General features: G+C 41.2%; 1 protein-coding gene across 1 annotated transcript in view; it reads right to left on the reverse strand.

Annotated features, from left to right (window-relative positions):
* B3GAT2 (beta-1,3-glucuronyltransferase 2) overlaps positions 1-19,375 on the reverse strand; it is a 235,945-nt gene extending 216,570 nt beyond the window's left edge. Inside the window, exon 1 of the mRNA XM_068281461.1 lies at positions 17,928-19,375. Within this exon, the coding sequence (XP_068137562.1) occupies positions 17,928-18,575 (648 nt within the window). The 5' untranslated portion in view covers positions 18,576-19,375. The remainder of the gene's footprint in view (positions 1-17,927) is intronic.
* Between the last annotated feature and the right edge of the window lie 2,144 nt (positions 19,376-21,519).

Below are 21,519 nucleotides of genomic sequence, written 5' to 3' on the forward strand. Positions count from 1 at the left end.
ACGTCATCAGCCCTGCTGCGAGAGCGGCTCAGGCTCTCGCTAATGTGAACAAACACTTTCCTTTCCTCCACAGATTGTTTAACCACTTGATGACCCACCCTTTACCCCCCCTTAAGGACCAGCGCTGGTTTGATTGATCTGTGCTGGGTGGGCTCTGCAGCCCCCAGCACAGATCAGGGTGCAGGCAGGGAGATCAGATTGCCCCCCTTTTTTCCCCCCTATGGGGATGATGTGCTGGGGGGGTCTGATCTCTCCTGCCTGCTGTGGGTGGCGGGGGGGGCACCTCAAAGCCCCCCTCCGCGGCGAAATTCCCCCTCCCTCTCCTACCTGCTGCCTCCCCCTGGTGTTCCGGGCTGCACAGGACGCTATCCGTCCTGTGCAGCCAGTGACAGGATGTGGTCTGTCACATGGCGGCGATCCCCGGCCGCTGATTGGCCGGGGATCGCCGATCTGCCTTACGGCGCTGCTGCGCAGCCGTACAAATGTAAACAAAGCGGATTATTTCCGCTTGTGTTTACATCTAGCCTGCGAGCCGCCATCGGCGGCCCGCAGGCTATTCACGGAGCCCCCCGCCGTGATTTGACAGGAAGCAGCCGCTCGTACGAGCGGCTGCTTCCTGATTAATTAGGCTGCAGCTGGCGACGCAGTACTGCGTCGCTGGTCCTGCAGCTGCCACTTTGCCGACGCACGTTATGAGTGTGCGGTCGGCAAGTGGTTAATTGCAGACCACGGGGAGAGACAACGGCTATTTAGCTAATGTCTGGCTGACTTTCCTCCCCCCTTATTCAACAGTTCCCATGAAAGCACGGAGCAGAGAAGGAATTCCTTCCCCCTTCATTGCCGAGAAAAAAAAAAGTTTGCCTTCATTGCAGAAGTACAGGAGAAGAGAGCATGTGAATGGAGCTGCACAGTATGGGGGAGTTTGAGTAAGCAAGACTGAGTGCATGACTGTGTGTGTTTTAGTATGTGTGTATCAGTGAGTGCTGGAGAAGTTTGATTGTGTGTGTGCGCATATTAGTGTGTGCTGCAGGATTGTGTATCAGATATGCTGCAGGATCATCTGTGTATCAGTGAGTGCTGCAAGATGGAGAAGTGTGTGTGTGTGTGTAAGTGCTGAGTGCGAGATGGATGTGTATCAGCGCAACCCCCCACGGCTTACCTTTACGCTACCTATCCCACACCTGACATAAACTGTCCCCACCGCCTCTGTTACATAGCTGTTATCCCAATCACATACCCCAAGCATAGTAATATGTACTGCATGGGGAATCAAGGGACAGTGGCATGATAACTCCTCACCCCCTCGACTTGGACTAATTTTTTAAATTTTGACCTACTGTCTATTTGTTTGGGCTTAGGATTTATCACAGCTCTGCTCTGCCTCCTTTGCGCAGACGAATAGGCACATGCTTAAGCTCGATTTTGAAGAAATCGTGAATCGAATCGAAATCGCAATTTCTGACAGAAATCGTGCGATTCAATCTTTTCTCAAAATCGTTCAGGCCTACTCCCCAACAGCAATTATTATCCCCCATGAACCCAAACAGTGCAACTATCCCATAAACAGATCTGCTTAAACTAAATAGCACAAGGAAACATCTAAAATGAGTTCTGGATCTCCCATGCCAACCATTTTTAGCCCCTGAGGAAGGCTTTATAATCAGCCAAAATCAAGGCATTCAATGACATTCTTGACACTGCACATCTGGTTGACATGTTCTCTTGGTCAACCTGACAGCTGACTGAGTGCTGCTGTGGATCACAGCATTATTGTATGGCCTACCAATTTCCCTTGCGCAACTTTGTTTTTCGGTTATGACTGAACCAAACTGAACAACTGATATTCATGACAAATGTGATGTTAACCCAGATATGAACAGCAACACCTTAAAAATGAACTGTAGTGAAAATAAAAATGAAAAAAAAAATACTCATTTAGAAATTATTTAGTTAATGTTTGGCCATTGTAAAATCTTTCCTCTCCCTGATTTACATTCTGAAATGTATCACTGGTGGTGACATCTTTAGTTCTGCTAAGTGATCTGTACATAATGTTCATTACTGAGAGTTCTATGCACAGAGGGAGATATTGATTGTTTGGCAGTTAGAAAAAGCCATTATTTTCCACAATGCAACAAAGTTAACTGTCAGGACCATGGTCATGACATCACACCGTGGGAGGGGTTTTAACACAATATCAGCCTTGCAGACGTCCCTGATGATCTATTTGAGAAGAAGTAAAGATTTCTCATGGGAAAGGGTGTATCAGCTACTGATTAGAACTAAGTTCAATCATTGGATAAAGATCCTCTTTAAAGTAGACCTGAACACTTTGCACAGGACAGAATGAAAACAGAGAGAAATGCACTATGTAGTATTTAGTTTAGCCTGTTTCATTCCCCCTCAATTGTGTCTAATCAGAAGTTGTAATCTGATATCTACCCTGTGTCACATAACTGCCTATGGCAGAGATGGCAGATAAACCCATTTGAAAGCACAGGCTGTTAACAATATGTCTGCTTTCATGAATCACGAAGTAGAAACGGTGCAGATTTATTTAAGGATTTGTATCAGCTGTAACAAAGAAATGTTTTTTGTTTAAAGGTTATTATGCTGTTGTGTATCTTTTAGAGCAGAGAGGACATTCTGAGTTCAGGTCCGCTTTAAAATACATTTGAATATTCTGCAGTAACTTAGCTAGAATGTGTAGTGATAAGTTTTACTCCACCAGCTTGCACCTGATATAAATCTTGTGTTAACACAGTGAATGGAGTGTGAATGAAGGGTTCAATAAGGTAAGATAACTCGTGGCAATTTATGTGGTGGTTACAGCAGCCCTACTGAACTTCATTGGATCAATTCCAGGGAAATAGAAAAAAAAAACTTGAAGTTTCTGTTCTAAATGAAAAAACAAACAAACAAACATTTTTTAAATGTATACAGTTTATAGAATACTTTTCATTGTTATACTGTTTTGTTATATACAGGTTTAATAATGTTTGCAGGGTTGGCATTACATTGGGCTCTATTCACAAAACTTCTCATAAATGTCTTATTTATCACCTAATTGATAAAAATAACCTTTCAACACATTAACAAGCAAAATAATCACTCCAAGTAAAGTTGTTCCTGATTAACTTCATTTCAATATTACTTGCCTTACCTTAATTATATTATAATTTTGCTCTTTGGGAGCTGAAAATGTAAGATAGATAAGGTAAGAACAGACAGAAACAGGTGGAAAAGCTTTGTGAATCATACCTAATTATTGAAAACTAGCCGTTTATAGTTTATTTTAGATGAATTGTACATGTAATCTTTTCAAAATATTTCAAATAAGGCAAATATATGTCATGCTAAAATGTTTGTCTATAAATGATCACGCATCAGACAACACATTGTTCACCTCTGGAATTCAGCAGACTGCACGTTTTATGGGTTTTGTAATATTGACAGGAGAATAGCACACAAATGGAGGATGTGCCTTTTAATTCTTTATCAACACAATCTGTCAGGAATAATCGTTTTTAAGAGCCACAGGGGGAGATCCGTAGCGTTGTTTATGGGTACTATATTTCAGGGCCCTTTCATCAGACAATGGGATAAGAGTTTCAAGAGAAAGATCAATCCTTTCCATTACAAGACATGTCAAGCTTGAAATTATCCATTTGAATTAGAAAGTTTGCTATGTTTTGTTGGCTTTACAGCAGAAGCTACTCTAGAATGTAATGCAGAAAAAAAATACATCAACTGTGGAAATTATGAGCCTTATTACTGCATGATGTACCATTATGGACAATATATATAACTTGGAAGCCTAACTTATTTCAGATTCAAAACAGAAAGAGGTTTAAATGTTACTATGTTGATAATTCCTACAAGGTTTAACCATCGTATTGAACCATTTCAGCCCGCTGGGATTTTTCACCTTATGCATCAGAGCAATTTTCACCTCCCATTCATTCGCTAATAACTTTATCACTTCTTAACACAATTTATTGATCTATATCTTGTTTTTTTCCTCCACTAATTAGGCTTTCTTTGGGTGGTACATTTTGCTAAGAATTTTTTTTTTTTATAAATGCATTTTAACAAGATTAATAAGAAAAAAATAGAAACAATTCATTATTTCTCAGTTTTCATCCATTATAGCTTTACAATAATCCATGCTACCATGATTAAAACCTATTTATTTTATTTGCCCTTTTGTCTCGGTTATGACACCATTTAAAATTTGTCCCTATCACAATGTATCAAGGAAGAAGAAAGCCGGCACCATCCAATGCTCTTTTACTATTTATTGAAGGCTGTCATAATAGTACAACTGTACAAATAGCGATGTTTCGGAGCGATGTCCTAGCTCCTTTATCAAGCCATGACAGCCACAAATGTAATACATTCACAAACAGGTTTATATAGTACATCATATCAGCTTAAACCAATCACACGCTAGTATTACCATTAGCCAATCCCTGTCAGGCATAAATAGGCCGGACCTGATGGGGAACTATTCTCATAGTGGAAGAACCAATGGAAATGATCTGCTCACCTTTGAAAATGTGTCCGCTCACCTAACCACGCACTGCGCCGATGACAGCCCCAATCCCACAATACACAGCGTTGGTACCACCCACCGGTTCGTCGGACCTGATGGGGAACTGTGTACGTGAGAGGGCAACGCTGCAACGTCATTGACGTTGCCAGGGAGACGGCAGAACGCGGACAGAAAGCTCCGCCCACCTAGAAGAGGCAGGTCATAAACGTCACTGTCTCACGCCGGCTGATCACGTGGAAGCAAATCCACCAATCAGCCGGCCTGCCGTCTCCCTGTATGACAACAACGGCATCGGAGCATGCCGCGTTGTCAAGGAGATGGAATGCCAATGGGGCTGTCCATGCGGGGAGATGGAGAGCAGACACATAAGCCAAGCAAGAGAAGTCTCCACAGCCCCAAAGGACAGTAGACATGCCATAGATCACCAAGACTTATCGAAGTCTATAACACTTAGATCAAAACAGAGGCATCAACTATAAAGTAATAAACCAAATTAAAAACAGCAAAATTAAGCCAATTAAAATAAAATAAGAAGTGTTATATCAGTGGTAATAGATCGTATTCACGATTCATACCATTGGGCTCCAAAGTATCAAGTGTGGGTATCCAATGAGCCTCACGGTACAACAGCTGCCTGTGCCTATCTCCACCACGTTTTAAAGGAGGCACGCTGTCAATTATCTGACTGCGTAACTGGCTAACATGTTTGAAAAGAGAAAAATGACAGGCAACTGGTTGATCCGTGAGATGCTCACGGATAGCATGTTTGTGTGAAGATAGTCTGACCTTGAACTTCTGAGTGGTCTCCCCTACATAGAGGAGACCACACGGACATTTCAAAATGTAAATAACATACTGTGAATCACAGTTGTATATTCCCCTAATACCATATCTCTTGCCAGACCTTGGATGAGTAAAATAATTACTTCTGATGACCGAGTTGCAGTGCACGCAGTTAAGGCAGGGATACATGCCTTTCCTGGAGCCCTCAGGAGGCCTAACCAATGTCCTCATTTCTGCATGTGTCAATTTATCCTTTAATGTAGGTGCTCTTTTGTAAGAGAACAGAGGCGGATTGTGAAACTCAGGGACCGAGGGAAGTGACTGGGCCAACGCAGGCCAATGTTTTTTAATGATACGAGCAACGTCCTTACTAAGGACATTGTATTGTGTAACAAAAGGGATCCGACAACCAGTCCTTCTTCTAGGTCCCGGTGTTGTGCTTATAGCCGAACTGCGTGCCTCTGCAACCAGGTCATCAGGATAGTGTCTATCCATGAATTTTAAGGAATTCACCTACATTAAAGGATAAATTGACGCATGCAGAAATGAGGACATTGTTTAGGCCTCCTGAGGGCTCCAGGAAAGGCATGTATCCTTGCCTTAACTTCTTATTTTATTTTAATTGGCTTAATTTTGCTGTTTTTAATTTTGTTTATTACTTTATAGTTGATGCCTCTGTTTTGATCTAAGTGTTATAGACTTCGATAAGTCTTGGTGATCTATGGCATGTCTACTGTCCTTTGGGGCTGTGGAGACTTCTCTTGCTTGGCTTATGTGTCTGCTCTCCATCTCCCCGCACAGACAGCCCCATTGGCATTCCATCTCCTTGACAACGCGGCATGCTCCGATGCCGTTGTTGTCATACAGGGAGACGGCAGGCCGGCTGATTGGTGGATTTGTTTCCACGTGATCAGCCGTCATGAGACAGTGACGTTTACGTCCTGCCTCTTCTAGGTGGGCGGAGCTTTCCGCCCGCGTTCTGCCATCTCCCTGGCAACGTCAATGACGTTGCAGCGTTGCCCTCTCACGTACACAGTTCCCCATCAGGTCCGACGAACCGGTGGGTGGTACCAACGCTGTGTATTGTGGGATTGGGGGCTGTCATCGGCGCAGTGCGTGGTTAGGTGAGCGGACACATTTTCAAAGGTGAGCAGATCATTTCCATTGGTTCTTCCACTATGAGAATAGTTCCCCATCAGGTCCGGCCTATGTATGCCTGACAGGGATTGGCTAATGGTAATACTAGCTTGTGATTGGTTTAAGCTGATATGATGTACTATATAAACCTGTTTGTGAATGTATTACATTTGTGGCTGTCATGGCTTGATAAAGGAGCTAGGACATCGCTCCGAAACATCGCTATTTGTACAGTTGTACTATTATGACAGCCTTCAATAAATAGTAAAAGAGCATTGGATGGTGCCGGCTTTCTTCTTCCTTGATTCAGAACTCGAGTGGTGATCGAGTAGCCTGGGCACATCTGCTTTACAACACAATCGGGGTTGTGCTTTCCTTCACTTTTCTCCTATCACAATGTATGGCGCCAATATTTTATTTGGAAATAAAGGTGTATTTTTTCTGTTTTGCGTCCATCACTATTTACAAGGTTATAATTAAAAAAATGTTCATAGTATACCCCCTTCAAATGCATATTTAAAAAGTTCAGACCCTTAGGTAACTATTTATGTTTTTTTTTGTTTTTTTTAATTGTAATTTTTTTTTTCATAAAAAAATTTATTTGAGTAATATTCTGGTGTGGGAAATAAACAGTTAATTTTTAATGTTATTATATGTGTAAATTGTAATGTAAAAAATATGTAGATGTAGTTTTACTATTTGGCCACAAGATGGCCACCTTTGAGTTTTTTTTTCTCCTTGTGCTTCTTGCTAACCGGAAGCACAAGTAGGACGCGGAAAATTTTATTGGCAGAAAGACTGAAGCCTCTAAGTAAGAGCACTTTGGTTTTTCTGCTGGGGACACGGGTCGGTGATCGGGAACCATGTTCACTGATCCCAGGGCTACCGGGGGACAGCACGGGGGCGTGCCCACGATTACACGCGGGAGCGCGCCGAAGTGCGGCACTGCAGCAGAGCAGCCGCCTGGACGTGAGCATCAAGTCCGGGCAGCTGAAATGGTTGAAGTAAATATGTGGTTAAAAAAGTTAGATACATTACTTACCTAGGGAAAGCTAACTGTAAATGTTTGCCTCCAGAAAACAGAAGGTATTTGCGATGTGTTGCTTGGATACAATCCATGATAACGGCATAGCCATGATTTGCGAGCATTTTTTCACTATCCGTGATCCAAATCTGTAATTGGGAATCGATCACAGCAGACAATCACAAAATCAGCCGTTATTCCATGTATTCGGCCCATGATCACGGCCGTGATTACAGGAAAAATATCTGTGATTATCACCTGAAAACCCACCGACTTAAGCGGTTAATAGCAAAGTTCTCTTACATGGTAGAAACACCAAATTTGCCATATATGTTAAGAAGAATAGTGGAAACAAGAGGAAACTTTTTTTTTTTTCAAAAAGACTTTATAGTTTTTGAGAAAATCAATTTTAACGTTTCAAAGGAAAATAGTATACATGTAAATGCTGTAATAGCAGTAAATGACAGTTAATGTATTTACCGCATTTACATGTATACTTTTTTCATTTGAAATTTCCTTTAAAATTTTAAAATCGATTTTCTCAAAAACTATAAGGTTTTTTTTTGAAAAAAATGTTTTCCTCTTGTTCCCACTATTCTTCTTAACATATCTGGCAAATTTGGTGTTTCTAGCAAGGGGGCTTTGCTATTAACCACTAAAGTTGGCGGGTTTGGGTGGTTTTTAATCACAAATACTTTTTTCATTTGAAACTTTAAAATCGATTTTCTCAAAAACTATTAAGTCTTTTTGAAAACATTTTTTTAGGTTGTAGTAACTGATCACCTTTATAATTCATGCAATTTTGGTGATTGTAGCATGTATGGGGGCTGTGCTATTAACATTAAAGTCAAATCCGTGATCACGGATTCTACATGTAATCACGGTTAAAATCTCGAATCCGGAGTTCCAGTTCAAATCCGGATCACGATCATGGCATATCCAGGTTTTGATTCTGCTGTGGCCGGATTTACTCAAATTCGTGATTGGGGGTATCCGAGCATCACTGTTTGTGATAATTCAGCTGTAAGTAAGCAACTGTGGTCTCTCACAATGGCTATCATTCATAAAAGTGTGTTCGGTAAAAAAATGTGGGTGGGAAAATACAGCATTCGGTATTTTATACCTTTGTGTGCTAATTCATAAACATTTTCACAGCTGCCTTTGAAGTTCGGTAAATTACCGGAGCCCATTGAGCGGTACAGCAGAAGTGTGGAGTTATCTCTCTTTTGTTATAAGCTGTAATTATGGTTCTCTGCACAGACTCACACAGACTTCGGTTCCCAGCACAGGCTCGAACAGACTGACTCACACAGACTTTGGCTCCCTGCACAGACTCGCAGAGACTTCGGCTCCCTGCATAAACTCGAACAGACTGACTCACACAGATTTGGGCTCCCTGCACAGACTCGAACAGACTGACTCACACAGACTTCGACTCCCTGCACAGACTCGAACAGACTGACTCACACAGACTTCGTCTCCCTGCACAAACTCGAACAGACTAACTCACACAGACTTCGGCTCCCTGCACAGACACGAACAGACTGACTCACACAGACTTCGGCTCCCTGCACAGACTTGCAGAGACTTCGGCTCCCTGCACAGCCTACTTTGCTGTTATCCGCATGCTTATCGCCTCCTCCAAGCAAGTGGTATTCTCCGTCCCAATACCGCCTGCTCTGATCTTTACGAATTGACATTTAGTGACGTGTTGAGATAATCACCGCACTAGGCAGTAATTTACCTCACTGCTCGGTAATTTGAGCTTTTCATGCGGTAACAGCTTTTATGAATTTACATTTTTCTAAGTGCTCGGTAAAGTCAGCTGTTTTCAGCTTTACCGCATGCAGTAATGCTTTATGAATGATAGCCAATGCATCACTAAAGAATATGCAAATCATCTCTTCATGCCCTTGAAAGCAAGGCTGCACATCCAGAACCGCTGGTGTATAGTGAGCCTATAGCTAAATTTTACAGAGCCACACCAATCCAACATACATACAGCCTGTTTTGGACTTATCGAACCTCAATAGTGCATGGTATTTATTAGCCAAAGGCTCACTGTACAGGTGGTTTTGGAAGTGCAGCCTTGTTTTCAAGGGCATAGAGATGATATGCATATTTGGGAGTGACGTATCATGGGAAACCACAGTTGCTCACTTACTTCTGAATTATCACAAACACCTTCTGTTTTATGAAGGCAACCTTACATTTAGTAAATTTTTTTAGTGCTTTTTAATAGGGGGCTTTTTATTCTCTTTAAGCTCTTTATACCTTCCAGATGGTTCTGAGTCACCTTGAGCTCCCTATGTGTTTCTTACCTAGGCAAAGGGAAAACTCTGAATTGTGCAGAGGCTTTCCCGTTCCTACTCACCCCCACCATTGCCACTCATGGACCCTCTGAAGATGCTGTATCTGACGAGCTTCTAGCGGCCTTGCTTCCCGCCTGAATGAGCGCGGCTGTACTGTACCTGTGGGAATACAGCCATACTTGCACAGTAGAAAAAAGCCACCCATCCATAAGTGGCTCCCTGCTGCTGTACAGACGCTGCAGTACTCACGCAGGGGCCATACAGCTGTGCTCATGTACGAAGGGGAACATGGCTGCAAATGAAAAGAGGATCCCAAACAGTGGTGATGGAGTCGAGGATTATGTGAGGAGCCTCAGGAGAATCCAGCTGCTACCCTCTTCTTATGTAAGTATTTAACTTTTTTTTTTTCTGCTTTGGGTTTGATTTAAAAAAAAATGTGTCAAGTTGTACTCAAATAAGTTAGCATGAGAAAAAAAAATCCCACATAAATCTTCCTAGGTCTTCTGTACTCATTTATTTTTTGAGTGGCTTACTGAATAGGATAACTGGAACAAAACTAGCACATAAGGTGTGTACACACTTTCAAATTCTATTGTCCCCCAGGATCGAGAATTGATCACTCAGGTAACAGTTCATGGATCAGTGCTATATAGATGATGCATTGTTTTTGCTATGGAGAGGGAGGTAGATGGACCAATGAGCTGATGGGGTGGTGCATGATGGAGTGGCACAGAGCTAGTAGGTTGAATAGGGGTACAATGCGCTCGACCAAGATGATCTGCAATGCGGTTTGTTTGCCCAGGTATTGAGGAGGACTGTGGGCCACTTTTACACAAACTAGATTCTTGGCCCAAGAACCATCACATAAATGTTTTAATGGGCCTTTAATCACTGCATCATTGAGAATCTCTCTCTTTAAAGCGGATTTGAACTCAGAACTCCTCTCTGCTCTAAAAGATAAGCAACAGCATAATAACCTTTAAAGAAAAACATTTCTTTGTTGCAGCTGATACAAATCCTGCAATAAATCTGCAGCGTGTCTTCTTCCTGCTTTCATTGGAGCTGTGGCAGTCAGCTGACACAGCTAAGGGATCAAATAACAACTTGTGCTTAATAACAGATGCTAAACTCTCTAAATACATAGAGGATGCATTTCTCTTTGTTTTCTTTCTGTTCTGTACAAGAGTTCAGGCCCACTTTAAGAGAAACATAAAGTAAGAGAAGTACAGAGGGTGCCATCTAGATTCCTAAAGATAGCTCTAATGCTCATATACTGTCTTCAGTACTAAGTTGAGTCACATGTGTAACAAGGTGTGACTCAAACTACTGAAGCCAGAACTATTATCTTGTTCTAATCCCAGAGATGCAGAAGACATTAAGATCAGCAAAACAAACAGGAATTCAGTGATGACATTTTTTATACTCCTCTTACTTCATGCTCCTTTAACAAACTCCTTAGGTGATTTTCATTTGGAGGAGACTGGACATTGTTTCTGGAATTTATAGTACCTCGAATATAAGTCAACCTCATGTATAAATCTACTCCAATATTCAAACCAATTAAGCTGGAATTTTTTATTGACTGAAGTCTACCCAGCAAAGTTAATGAACGCACTTGGGGACTAGGAATAATTAACAAATGTACTTAGGGACCAGGAGGGGTTAATGACTGCATTGCATACAGTACTGCAGCCATTTACCCCTCCTGTCCCTTAAGTGCAGCCAATAACACCTCCAAGCCCCCAAGTGCAACAATTTTTCACTCCCCTTCCTGCAGCCCAGTGTATTTCCCCATGCCCCTTTCCTTGTTAATTGTTTTGACCAGGACTTTTAGACCTGTGTTTTCTTGGCCTGTCTATATCAAGAAAGTGTCACTTAACACAGGGTAAATTGCTGCAAATGGGAATGTCACTAATAGTACACACATTATTCAGTGTGCTCAGTGTTGCCCGTGACTTGTGTATAAGTTGACCCTTATACTTTTATTAACTGAGTCAGATCTACATTTCTAGACTTATACTTGAATATACTGTATATGGTATATAACGTGTTTTCTAGTTTCTTGTAAGTGATACAGGCCCAAATGCAATTCACTTTTTCTCCTGAGTTTTCTCCTAGGTGAAATGTTCACATCATGGCCCATATGCAATTAACTTTTTTTCCTGGGTGATAATTTTAAACTAGTCAATAAAATGTCCTTTAAGCTACCAGAAAGCAAGAAAATACTCAAAACAATGTTGATAGTACTTTTTCACTTACTTTTTGGTACTTGTTCAGTTGAAAAGTGCTGGAAAGTTATTTTAAATCGAAGTTGAAAAGTTATCTCCTAGGAGATAACTCAGGAGAAAAAGTTAATTGCATATGGGCCCTTGTCATAAAATGCCTTTCAAACCACCAGCAAGCAAGAAAATACTCAAAATAATTCTGATAGCACTTTTTCACCAGTGAGTAAAAAATGGAGAGGTCCCGCTTTATTCACATTTCTGTGGATATACAGTAGAACAGCTATGACTAAGGAGCCATCTTTTGCTCCAACACATGCCAGCTGTTCTACACTACAGTGTATCAACAGAAACGTAAATAAAGATTGGATTTGTAAGGCAAACATTGGTGCAATAGGACCTCTCCATCTTTTCCTCAACATGCGGCCTTCCTTGGAGTAGTGATGCTCGGATAGTACTTTTTAAAATCCGAATTGACCCCAATCCGGATACCTAGATATCCGGATCCGGCTCGGATATCCGAATCCAGCCTTTTAGATATCCGCGTGAACGCGGATATCCGGTCGCATTATCCGCGGATATCTGGTCTATTCGGATATCTGGATAGAAAAAACGGAAGTGACCTTTAAATAGCTTTAAAAGGGGTTTTGAGGGTAAATGAGGCATGTATCATCATTATTTTGCAAAGGGAAACACTAATTTATGATGTGGGGACTTCGAATCCCCCCCCCCCCCCCCCAAAAAAAAAAATGACTGTCAATTAACATTAGGCCTAGATTCCAGACAGCGGTCGTGCAGCCCACATTGTGTCCAAAGTCCAACCGCACAACTGGGACATGAGTTTTCAGTCAAGACACCTCCAAAAATTGATGCTGCAATTTTGTTTTGGGTTAAATATAGGTGGTATCAGTGGCCTGTGGCACCCTGTCCGGGTGGTGGGAGCTGCACAGGCAGCCGGAGCAGGGCAATGCAGCAGCAGCAGGTGTAACGTGTGCCAGCCAGGAGCATGACGGACGTGGTACGTGGCACTTGCCAAGTGTCACGTGACAAGTGCAGAGTGACAGTCAGCAGAGGAGAAGACACTAACTGGTGCACACTAACACATTAATGAATTAACAATAGTGGAGTGATAGTGAAGGGGTTAATCACTGAGCTTATCACTGTGTACAGCCCTTGGCCCAGCAGCAGCACTGCAGCTGTACAGCACACACTCTAACTGTCACACTATGAGACATCAGTCAAGCTAATTAACGATTACTATAGAGTAGTGAAGGGGTTAATCAATGAACAGCTTTAGGTTTATAACTGTGTACAGGCAGCCCTTGCTAGGCCACCAGCACTGCAGCATGTCTCTCAGGAAGCATTCAGCAAGCCAGAACAATCTGTCTCATCATGGCAGCCCTCCTTATTATACAAGGGGGGCTGGCCAGTGTTCCTTTCTGTGATTGGGTGCCAGGGCTTAGGCTAGGAGGCCTCTGATTGGCTCAATGAGGTCAGGTGGGGCTGGCCAGGGTTCCCCTCTGTGATTGGTTGCTAGGGCGTCTGCTGGGAGCCCTCTGATTGGCTCCAGGACGTCATCACCTTAGTTACAGTATTTCGGATCCGGATATCCGCCGATATCCGCAGATATCCGGGTCATGCGTCAAACTATCCGCAGATAGCTATCCGGATATCTATAGCTATCCGGGATCCGGAGTCTGACCCGGATAGCATAAAAAATGCTCGGATATCCGGGTTACTCGGAAATCCGGGATCTAGATGAGCATCACTGCCTTAGAGTCCTGCTCCTGAATGGGCAGGTGTGTGGTGGTTGCAGGGTTCTTTTTTGCTGTCTACTTTTTCACCAACTTTGAAGTACTTTTTTAATTGTAAAATGCTTAAAAGTTATTTTAAAAATAATTTGAAAGTGATATCCTAGGAGATAACTCAGGAGAGAAAGTCAAATGCATATGTGCCACAGAGCTTCATCTAAGTCATGGAGCACCAGAACCATTGGGGGACGTAAAGAAACCTCTACAGGTTATGCAAGGGAATTTGGAAGGCACCATCAGTCGATGATGATGATGACGATGCATAGACATGGAAACTATATTATATTTATTTTCCTCTCTGTCACACTGTTTAAACTGTGACGAGCAATAACAGAAAAAGACCTCTACACCTGCTAGAAATGCCAGCTTTACAGGTGTTGTTTATATTTAAAAACCTATTTTCTGTAAAGTGAGACTCTAGGGTGTGTGCAACCTTTCCATATTTGTGTTTATTGTGATATTTATAAATAATGAACAAGATGTATGGCAGACATGACATTTGTGGCTGATGTAATTGTAATGCTATTCCTTTCTGTACTGATGACCCCACTATAAAGCCTAATGGCAGAAAGGAGGACAGTTGTTTTTCATTGCAATCAGTTCTTTGGGGAATCCAGAGATTGGCAACAATTCCGAGGCAGGAGCGGTAAAGGTGAACTATTTCCACTTCTCTGTTGGTTCAGTTCAAGCACCAGATCATGTGATTGACATATACTTGCAGTCTGTTGGTAGCCAAAGAATACAAGTATGAGAAAAAAAATACAGTAGGTTGAGAAGGCAGACCTGAGAGTGTAGATGACACTTAAGATATAATCATATCATCTGCAATTCTGCATGAGCCAATATTCTTAATTTCTTATTTAACCTTTTGGATAGACTAGAAGAAGCTGCCAAATACCAAGACAACTTTTATGTCAAATGCAAGTTTGCCTTTTCCCTTGACATACATCCTATATCTTAATGGTTCTAATTTCTTCTAGGTTGTTCGTAATTATTACACCAAGCAGAAAGCACCCTCTTTAACCTTTTAACCACCAGTTTAATTAGAGGTTTGCAAGTGCTCCATGTTGAGTTTTTTTTTGTTGTTATTTTTTTAGATTTTACTCTTTTTTTCTTATTAGTAACATTTCCTTGCTACTAAGAAGCACACTTTAAAATTGTGCGCGTTTTACAGCATAGTGTGAGACACGCACTGCCAAATATATAATGGAAGCTAATGGGCCAATAGTGAGCCTATTCAGCAGTTTTTTCCAGTTGTTCATGTTTCAACTTTTGTGTTTCCTCTGCATTTAAAAAAAAAAAAACGGACAGCTTTTTGATTTCTTCCAAATACTTTGTGCACGTTGTTAATACTGTTATATTTTGCTGCATTTAGAAAATCTCAGGACAAATTGCACATTGACAATGAAAACTAAAACTAAACTAAAACTAAAATTTTTGTTGAAAAAATTAAAAAAAAAATCTGCAATATCACACAATCAAGTTTGACATTACTGTATTATGATTATTAGGATCAAGCTGCACTACAGGGACTGCAACAATAAAATAGAAGTAGGTAGTAGTAGGCAGTGTAAAAAGTAGTAGGAGTGTGTTTTCAACACTAGAAGACAGCATAGGAAGGCAGGAGAGGTAGCAGAGAACTTCTGCTATCTAGTTCACTGTAGCCAAACTTTGTGACTGCACACTCACGTGACCAAGGACCTTCCCGGGTATACACTAGTATACTGGTCAATGGCCCCACTGCACATTACATGACGGGTGCAAACTACATTTCAAGCAATCGTGGTACTTTGCACGGGAGTCGTCAGGGATCTTAACCACTCCAGGACCACAGGTTTACACCTCGCCCTAGTAACCAGGCCGTTTTTCGCAAATCAGGGCTGTGCAGCTTTGACAGCTTGCTGCACAGCCATACAACTTATCACACAAATGAGTCTTACCTCCTTTTCTTGTCCTTAACAGGACATTCTTTTGGAAGTCTCTGATCCCGAATGCGATCGTTTCGTTTTTTTTTAAATAAAAAAAAAGCATTTTCCCTAATTTTTCTGAGTTGATGCAAACTGTATGGTAATTTTTCAAAATATGTGCAGCTTGTAAATGGACCAATCACGTGCCGAAGCAGCATCTTTATGTTGTTGCATTTTCATGTTGCATATATTTCCATAACATAATAAAAATGTGCATCAAATAACAATTGACCACCCCTAACCTTTATTAATTAGGGCCAGCCTACAGTGGAGGCAAGTACAGGTACATGTTTCCCCAGCCTAGGGATAATTGCTGTCATATTGATTATGTATGGTACCAAACATTACTCACTATCATCATTGCTTTTGTAATATCAGAATACTCAGTAGACTAATTATTTTGTGTAATAGTGCCACTGTTCCTACTTCTGCAAAAACAACAAATCAGGGTATTGCGTTCACCGCTTATTCCCACTCCAGAATGGTCAGGGATGCCCATAGATGGCCATACATCTCCTGCCTCCTTATTACTCCATGTTGTCTGCAACTGAAAGCTATTGCTTACTGTGGTAAAACATCTTCAACAGGTACATGCACCACCTGTAGTTCATATTTCACACTTGTTGTAAACTGGGATTGCATGCAAACAACAAGGCTAGCATACAGACAGTGGGAATTTCAGAGATTCTTCATGCCACTAATTAGGCCAATGCTGCATGTTGTAAACACTACTAGGCTTGCTGAATAATTAAGTAGAGGAACAATGATCACAGTGTGCACAGGATACAGTTTCTGACAGTAATCTATGAGAGAGATCCGGTCAGATTGATCAGATCAGTGAAAAAGAAATTCTTATTGATTCAAGGCACCACAGCTTTGTGCACACAGCACTCTGATTTCATAAGTATAATATTGCTTATCAGTTCCTCTGGAAGCTTGTGGAATTATACATGTAGCTTCAGTCCTGATATTTAGGCAACTGTTCTGTTCACATCTCATAGACAATATATACTAGTGCATCAATATACTGCTGATAATAAATGACAGCACTGCCTTGTAGAAACTAGTGCTGTGACTCCCTCTGCAGACCAAGTCTTGCTACACAGCCAACGTGTCAATATGCTGCAATCATCACAACATTATTTAGAATGATTTAAAAAAATGAATTAAGAGTTAATATATATTTCCAAAACTATATCCTCTTCAGTACTCCTATGAGACTCGCTAAAAGGCAATTAAGTATTTTTTAGCTACGTAATGATATATCTTGATTGCCCTGGAAGTTGGTTGCATATTTGGCTTGGAACATACCCGCATAAATTGTGCCATTTAGAAATGCATTATCTGACAAAAGTAAAAAACATCCATTAAAGCTGCAGCTTTCCCTCTGCACTAGGCGTTAAATGAGGTCAGTTGGAAGACAGCAAAATAGCAAGCCTAGAAGAAATGTGGGAGCGGTAGGTCTTTTCCTTCTCTTTCTACTAATTCAGTGTGAGCTATGAATGCATGATTGTGTTCCCAAGCCGAACCTGTGTGCTTTCAAACTCTGCACATACTAGCATGAAAGCAGCTGTGGAAAGCTCTTTGGAGAGCAGAACAGCAGGGTGTTTGTGGCATCAGAAGTTTGCTACAGGCACCGGCAGCAGCAAGAATGGGCTGTGAGCCAACAGCTAGTGCTGAAACATAAAGGTAGGTGTGTTTCTTGCTTGGGACAAATTAAAATATCTATCCAGTGGCATAGCAATAGGGGATGTAGAGGTAGCGACCGCATTGGGCCCCTGGACCAGAGGGGCCCACTAGGGGCCCTCTTCAGCCATCTTATTAGCTTTTTATTTGTACTATGCTGGTAATGACTACTTCTATGTGTGCTTTGCATAGTGGTAAATCTTAACAAAACTGTTTCCTTATTCTAAATATACCTCTCTGATACTGCAGCTGTCCTTTGTAGGTTTTTGGGCTTCATATCAATAGAGTGTTTGGGGGCCCCATGTAAAACTCACACTGGGGCCCCAAGCTACTTAGTTACGCCACTCTATCTATGTGACAAATATTTTGACATCATTGCAACAGTGCATGAAAATACTATAATCCTTAGTGGTAAACAATATAAAAATACCTCCTGGAAAAGTTCCAGACTGTAAGTGTTGTCATCGTCTGCAAAGAAGACAACACCTGCAGGAGATTCCTGTTGTGCAGGTAAATGGCCCACTGGCTTCTGTGCTTGGTACTGCTGCCTTAGCCAAGCTAATCCTGCATTCCTCTGTTCAGTAGCTCGAGGTAAACCAGATCTCTTGTACCTCCGTGGTGTGGGAACATGCAGGTGGGTGACTCTTACTCCTGCCCCAGCCAAGAAGCGCCTTACTAAATCTGTTGTCTGAGCAGAGTCCTCCACAACTATCCAATGTAACCGAGGCACCTGACGGAATGTGTTAGCCAGTCTAGTGAGTTCTGCCTTTTGAACTGGACGGCTGTAAGTAGGGGTGATAGCATAAATAATGGGAATAGTGTCGTTCTTTCCTTTCTGAGAATTAGAACTGGTTATGTGTTCCTGATTAGTTGTCCATGTCCCCATGGTGATGTCGCTTGGCTGAGGTCTCATCAAAGCTGCACGACCAATCCTGCGTCTCCAGTAAGGAGAATAATAGCGGGTGGTAGGGACCCTGTTGGAGTTGGATGGTTTCCGAGTATCAATATCAATAATAATAACCACGATCAATACCCAAGGAAGGAGAATGAAGAAGCGACTGTAGAAAACGGACTTCATTTTGGAGTGAAGAAAGGTGATTGCAAGTCAAACAGAGAGAGAAAACTTCATGAATGACAAATAAATCACTGCAAAATCCTGGAAACTAAGACAAAATGGAAACACATAAAAATCCTTGTAAAACTCCAGCAATCTAGTTTCACAGGTTCCTCATATTCTTTTCTTGTAGGTACATCTTGGGTCTGTAATTGTATTAAGTAGTGAAAATGTAGGATCTGCTGTCAGTTAATTGTAAAAATCAATAACATTAATTTAATTAATCCAGCTTTGAAATAAACGTAGGGATCCTGATACAGAAATCATCCCTTTGGTCAAGTACATCTAATTTGTTTCTGCTAGTAACTGGTCAATGCTGGGGAATTGTTGTAGACCCCCTACTATGCTTTCCAGCTTCAAAACATAGTCCAAATCAAGTCATGTCAGTGGCTATATAAGAAAAAGATCTTATGGAGACAGGACAGCGACAAGCAGCATAGAAAAGGGACATACATCCTGCAGTATATAAGCGTTAGCATCTAGTAGATCCTGTTCTACCTCTGTAAACTTCTTGTCATGTCTAGCATCCATGTGCTCAGGACCGTGGATAAACTGGAATACATCTCTGAGGGTCTGCCTCTTTCAGCAAAGCCTGGGTAAATCCAAGGTTGTAAGAACGGAGTGAATGGTTTGTCTTCTGTTCCTTATTGCTTGAGCTGTCTGGGAAGCTGTGCAGAGTTGAGCTGTGATTCTTTCAGCAATAAGAGCCTCAGTGATGCACACTGGCTGTGGCTGATTTTGATTGCTGCTCCCTGCATCACTCTACTTCTCCCACCCACTCTCTTCTTTGTTTCTCTTTCTTTGCAGTTCAATGAGCTGCTGGGTGGGAAAAGGGAGGAGAAGAAAAGAAGGACCCCCTGTGGTTGGCAATGAGAAATGAGATTGAGGAGCCCTTTTAGTGATTCTGTCTTCAGCTGCAGACTTGTGTGTTTATTATATACAAGTAGAATGATACCAATTGTATTGCTGTGCTTCCTAGTTTTAACCTGTTTATCCTGATTGAGGGAACAAAGATCATGTCCGTGTGTTAGAAGATGATATACTGTAGAAGGGTGCACAGCAAATGCACTTCATCCAAGGTTGCAGAGAACAATAATAAAAAAACAAAAACAAAAGCCTTGGTTCTATCTCTGTCATTCCGATCCTCTACTTTCTCTTTCCAAGATACTTAAGTTGGTTACATGCATGAGATAAGTCTTTGCAAACCGCAGAATCAATCTGCCGCATAGGTTTGTCAGGGAGGTTTGGACGATGGAGCTTTCTAATGATGTTGTACACATGTAAAAGAAAAGTTCATGCAATTGACTCAAGAAATTCTTTTGTAGCCTATTTACTTCCTTCTTGTGCGTTGTGCACACAAAAGTTAAATGACCACTATTGTGAAATATTTTAAAATTTAAAATACATGAAAACACATAAATAAAAAGTACTTTTCAACCAGAGTAAAATGTGCCATAAATTACTTTTTTCCTATGTTACTGTCACATACAGTAGGTAGTAGAAATCTGACAGAACTGACAGGTTTTGGACCAGCTCATGGGGGATTCTCAGGGTTTTCTTTTTTTTTCAAAACCACTTAGTAAATGGCAGTTGCTCAGTCCAGCTGCCAGAACAGTGTGTAAACAGCTGTGTGTGTGTGTGTGTGTTGCATCTTTGTATAGATCCTTTTTCAGGGAGAGCTTTTGTAAAGAATAAATTAAATATTGAGAATCCCCCATGAAGAGTTGGACTAGTCAAAAACGTGTCTGTTCTGTCAGATTTCTACTAATTACTGTAAGTGACAGCAACATAGGAGAAAAATAATTTATAGCTCATTTTACTATGTAAGAAACATACTTTTTATTTGTATATACTGTATTTATATGTATTTGAAATTTTTCAATTAGTTGCGATAGTGGTCTTTTAAGAAATTTCTGGTGATCTCATACATACCTTGTAAAACGAACAATCGTCTGCAGAAAATATCCGCCAGGATGGATTTGAAAAATTGAGAGACAAATATCTCATGTGGCTATCTTTGGAGGTATTTTTTAAAACTGTTTTACAAAGATTATCTGTTGATCGCTTATTGATTTTTCATTTTTCAAAGACTTTTATCCAAGTTTTAAGGTGCCCCCTGATAATGCAATCTTGATTGTACAATATTACCACTTCTATGTAATATGAGGGACTCCCTAAAGTATCCATTCAAAGTAGAATTACTCAGTTTACCCTTCTGCTACACAGATTTGTTAAGATTCAAGATTGTGTCATTAATGGGCACCTTTCCACAGAGCAAGTATATATACTTGACATAGTTTATGTATTGTTCCAGTTCAGAGACTAAGAAAGTATTGAGACTAAAAAAAAGTTTTATTCATTAACAAGCATGTATAGTCTTATCAATTGAGCTCCCCTCTTCTCACCCTCCCCTCTATATCAAGGCTTGCTGCAACTCAAAATAGATGCCACATGTACATCTCATCAATTAAAACAATGCTTATGGAGTGCGCTGCCCCTTCCCACTGTTCATTGATACAAACAGCTCTCTTTAGTACGTCCTCCACTATCCACCATCCAATTCCAGATGCTCCAAGGAATTCTCCTGTTATTGGCACAGTTCATATGCAAAAAAAGGAACAAAGACAAGAAATCATAGTGCGATCCGTTTAGATTGGAAACATATAAGGACCATCACCCTATGGGGTCCGGTTGTGAAACTTCTATTATGGGATCACCTCTATATCCGTGACCAATGACCAACAAGTGGCACGCTCACCTTGCTGTAAGGCTGCCCAGCCCTACAGACAGCAACTACGCTTAAGAGGTTAACCAACTTCTTTCCAACGATAGATGGTGCATCCAATCTCAAACAAAGCAATGAGATAATATCATAGTGCAATCATGCTTACACATCAACTCAGTACAT

The sequence above is a fragment of the Hyperolius riggenbachi genome, chromosome 4 (assembly GCF_040937935.1).
Source record: "Hyperolius riggenbachi isolate aHypRig1 chromosome 4, aHypRig1.pri, whole genome shotgun sequence".
In the NCBI taxonomy this organism is placed as follows: Eukaryota; Metazoa; Chordata; class Amphibia; order Anura; family Hyperoliidae; genus Hyperolius; species Hyperolius riggenbachi.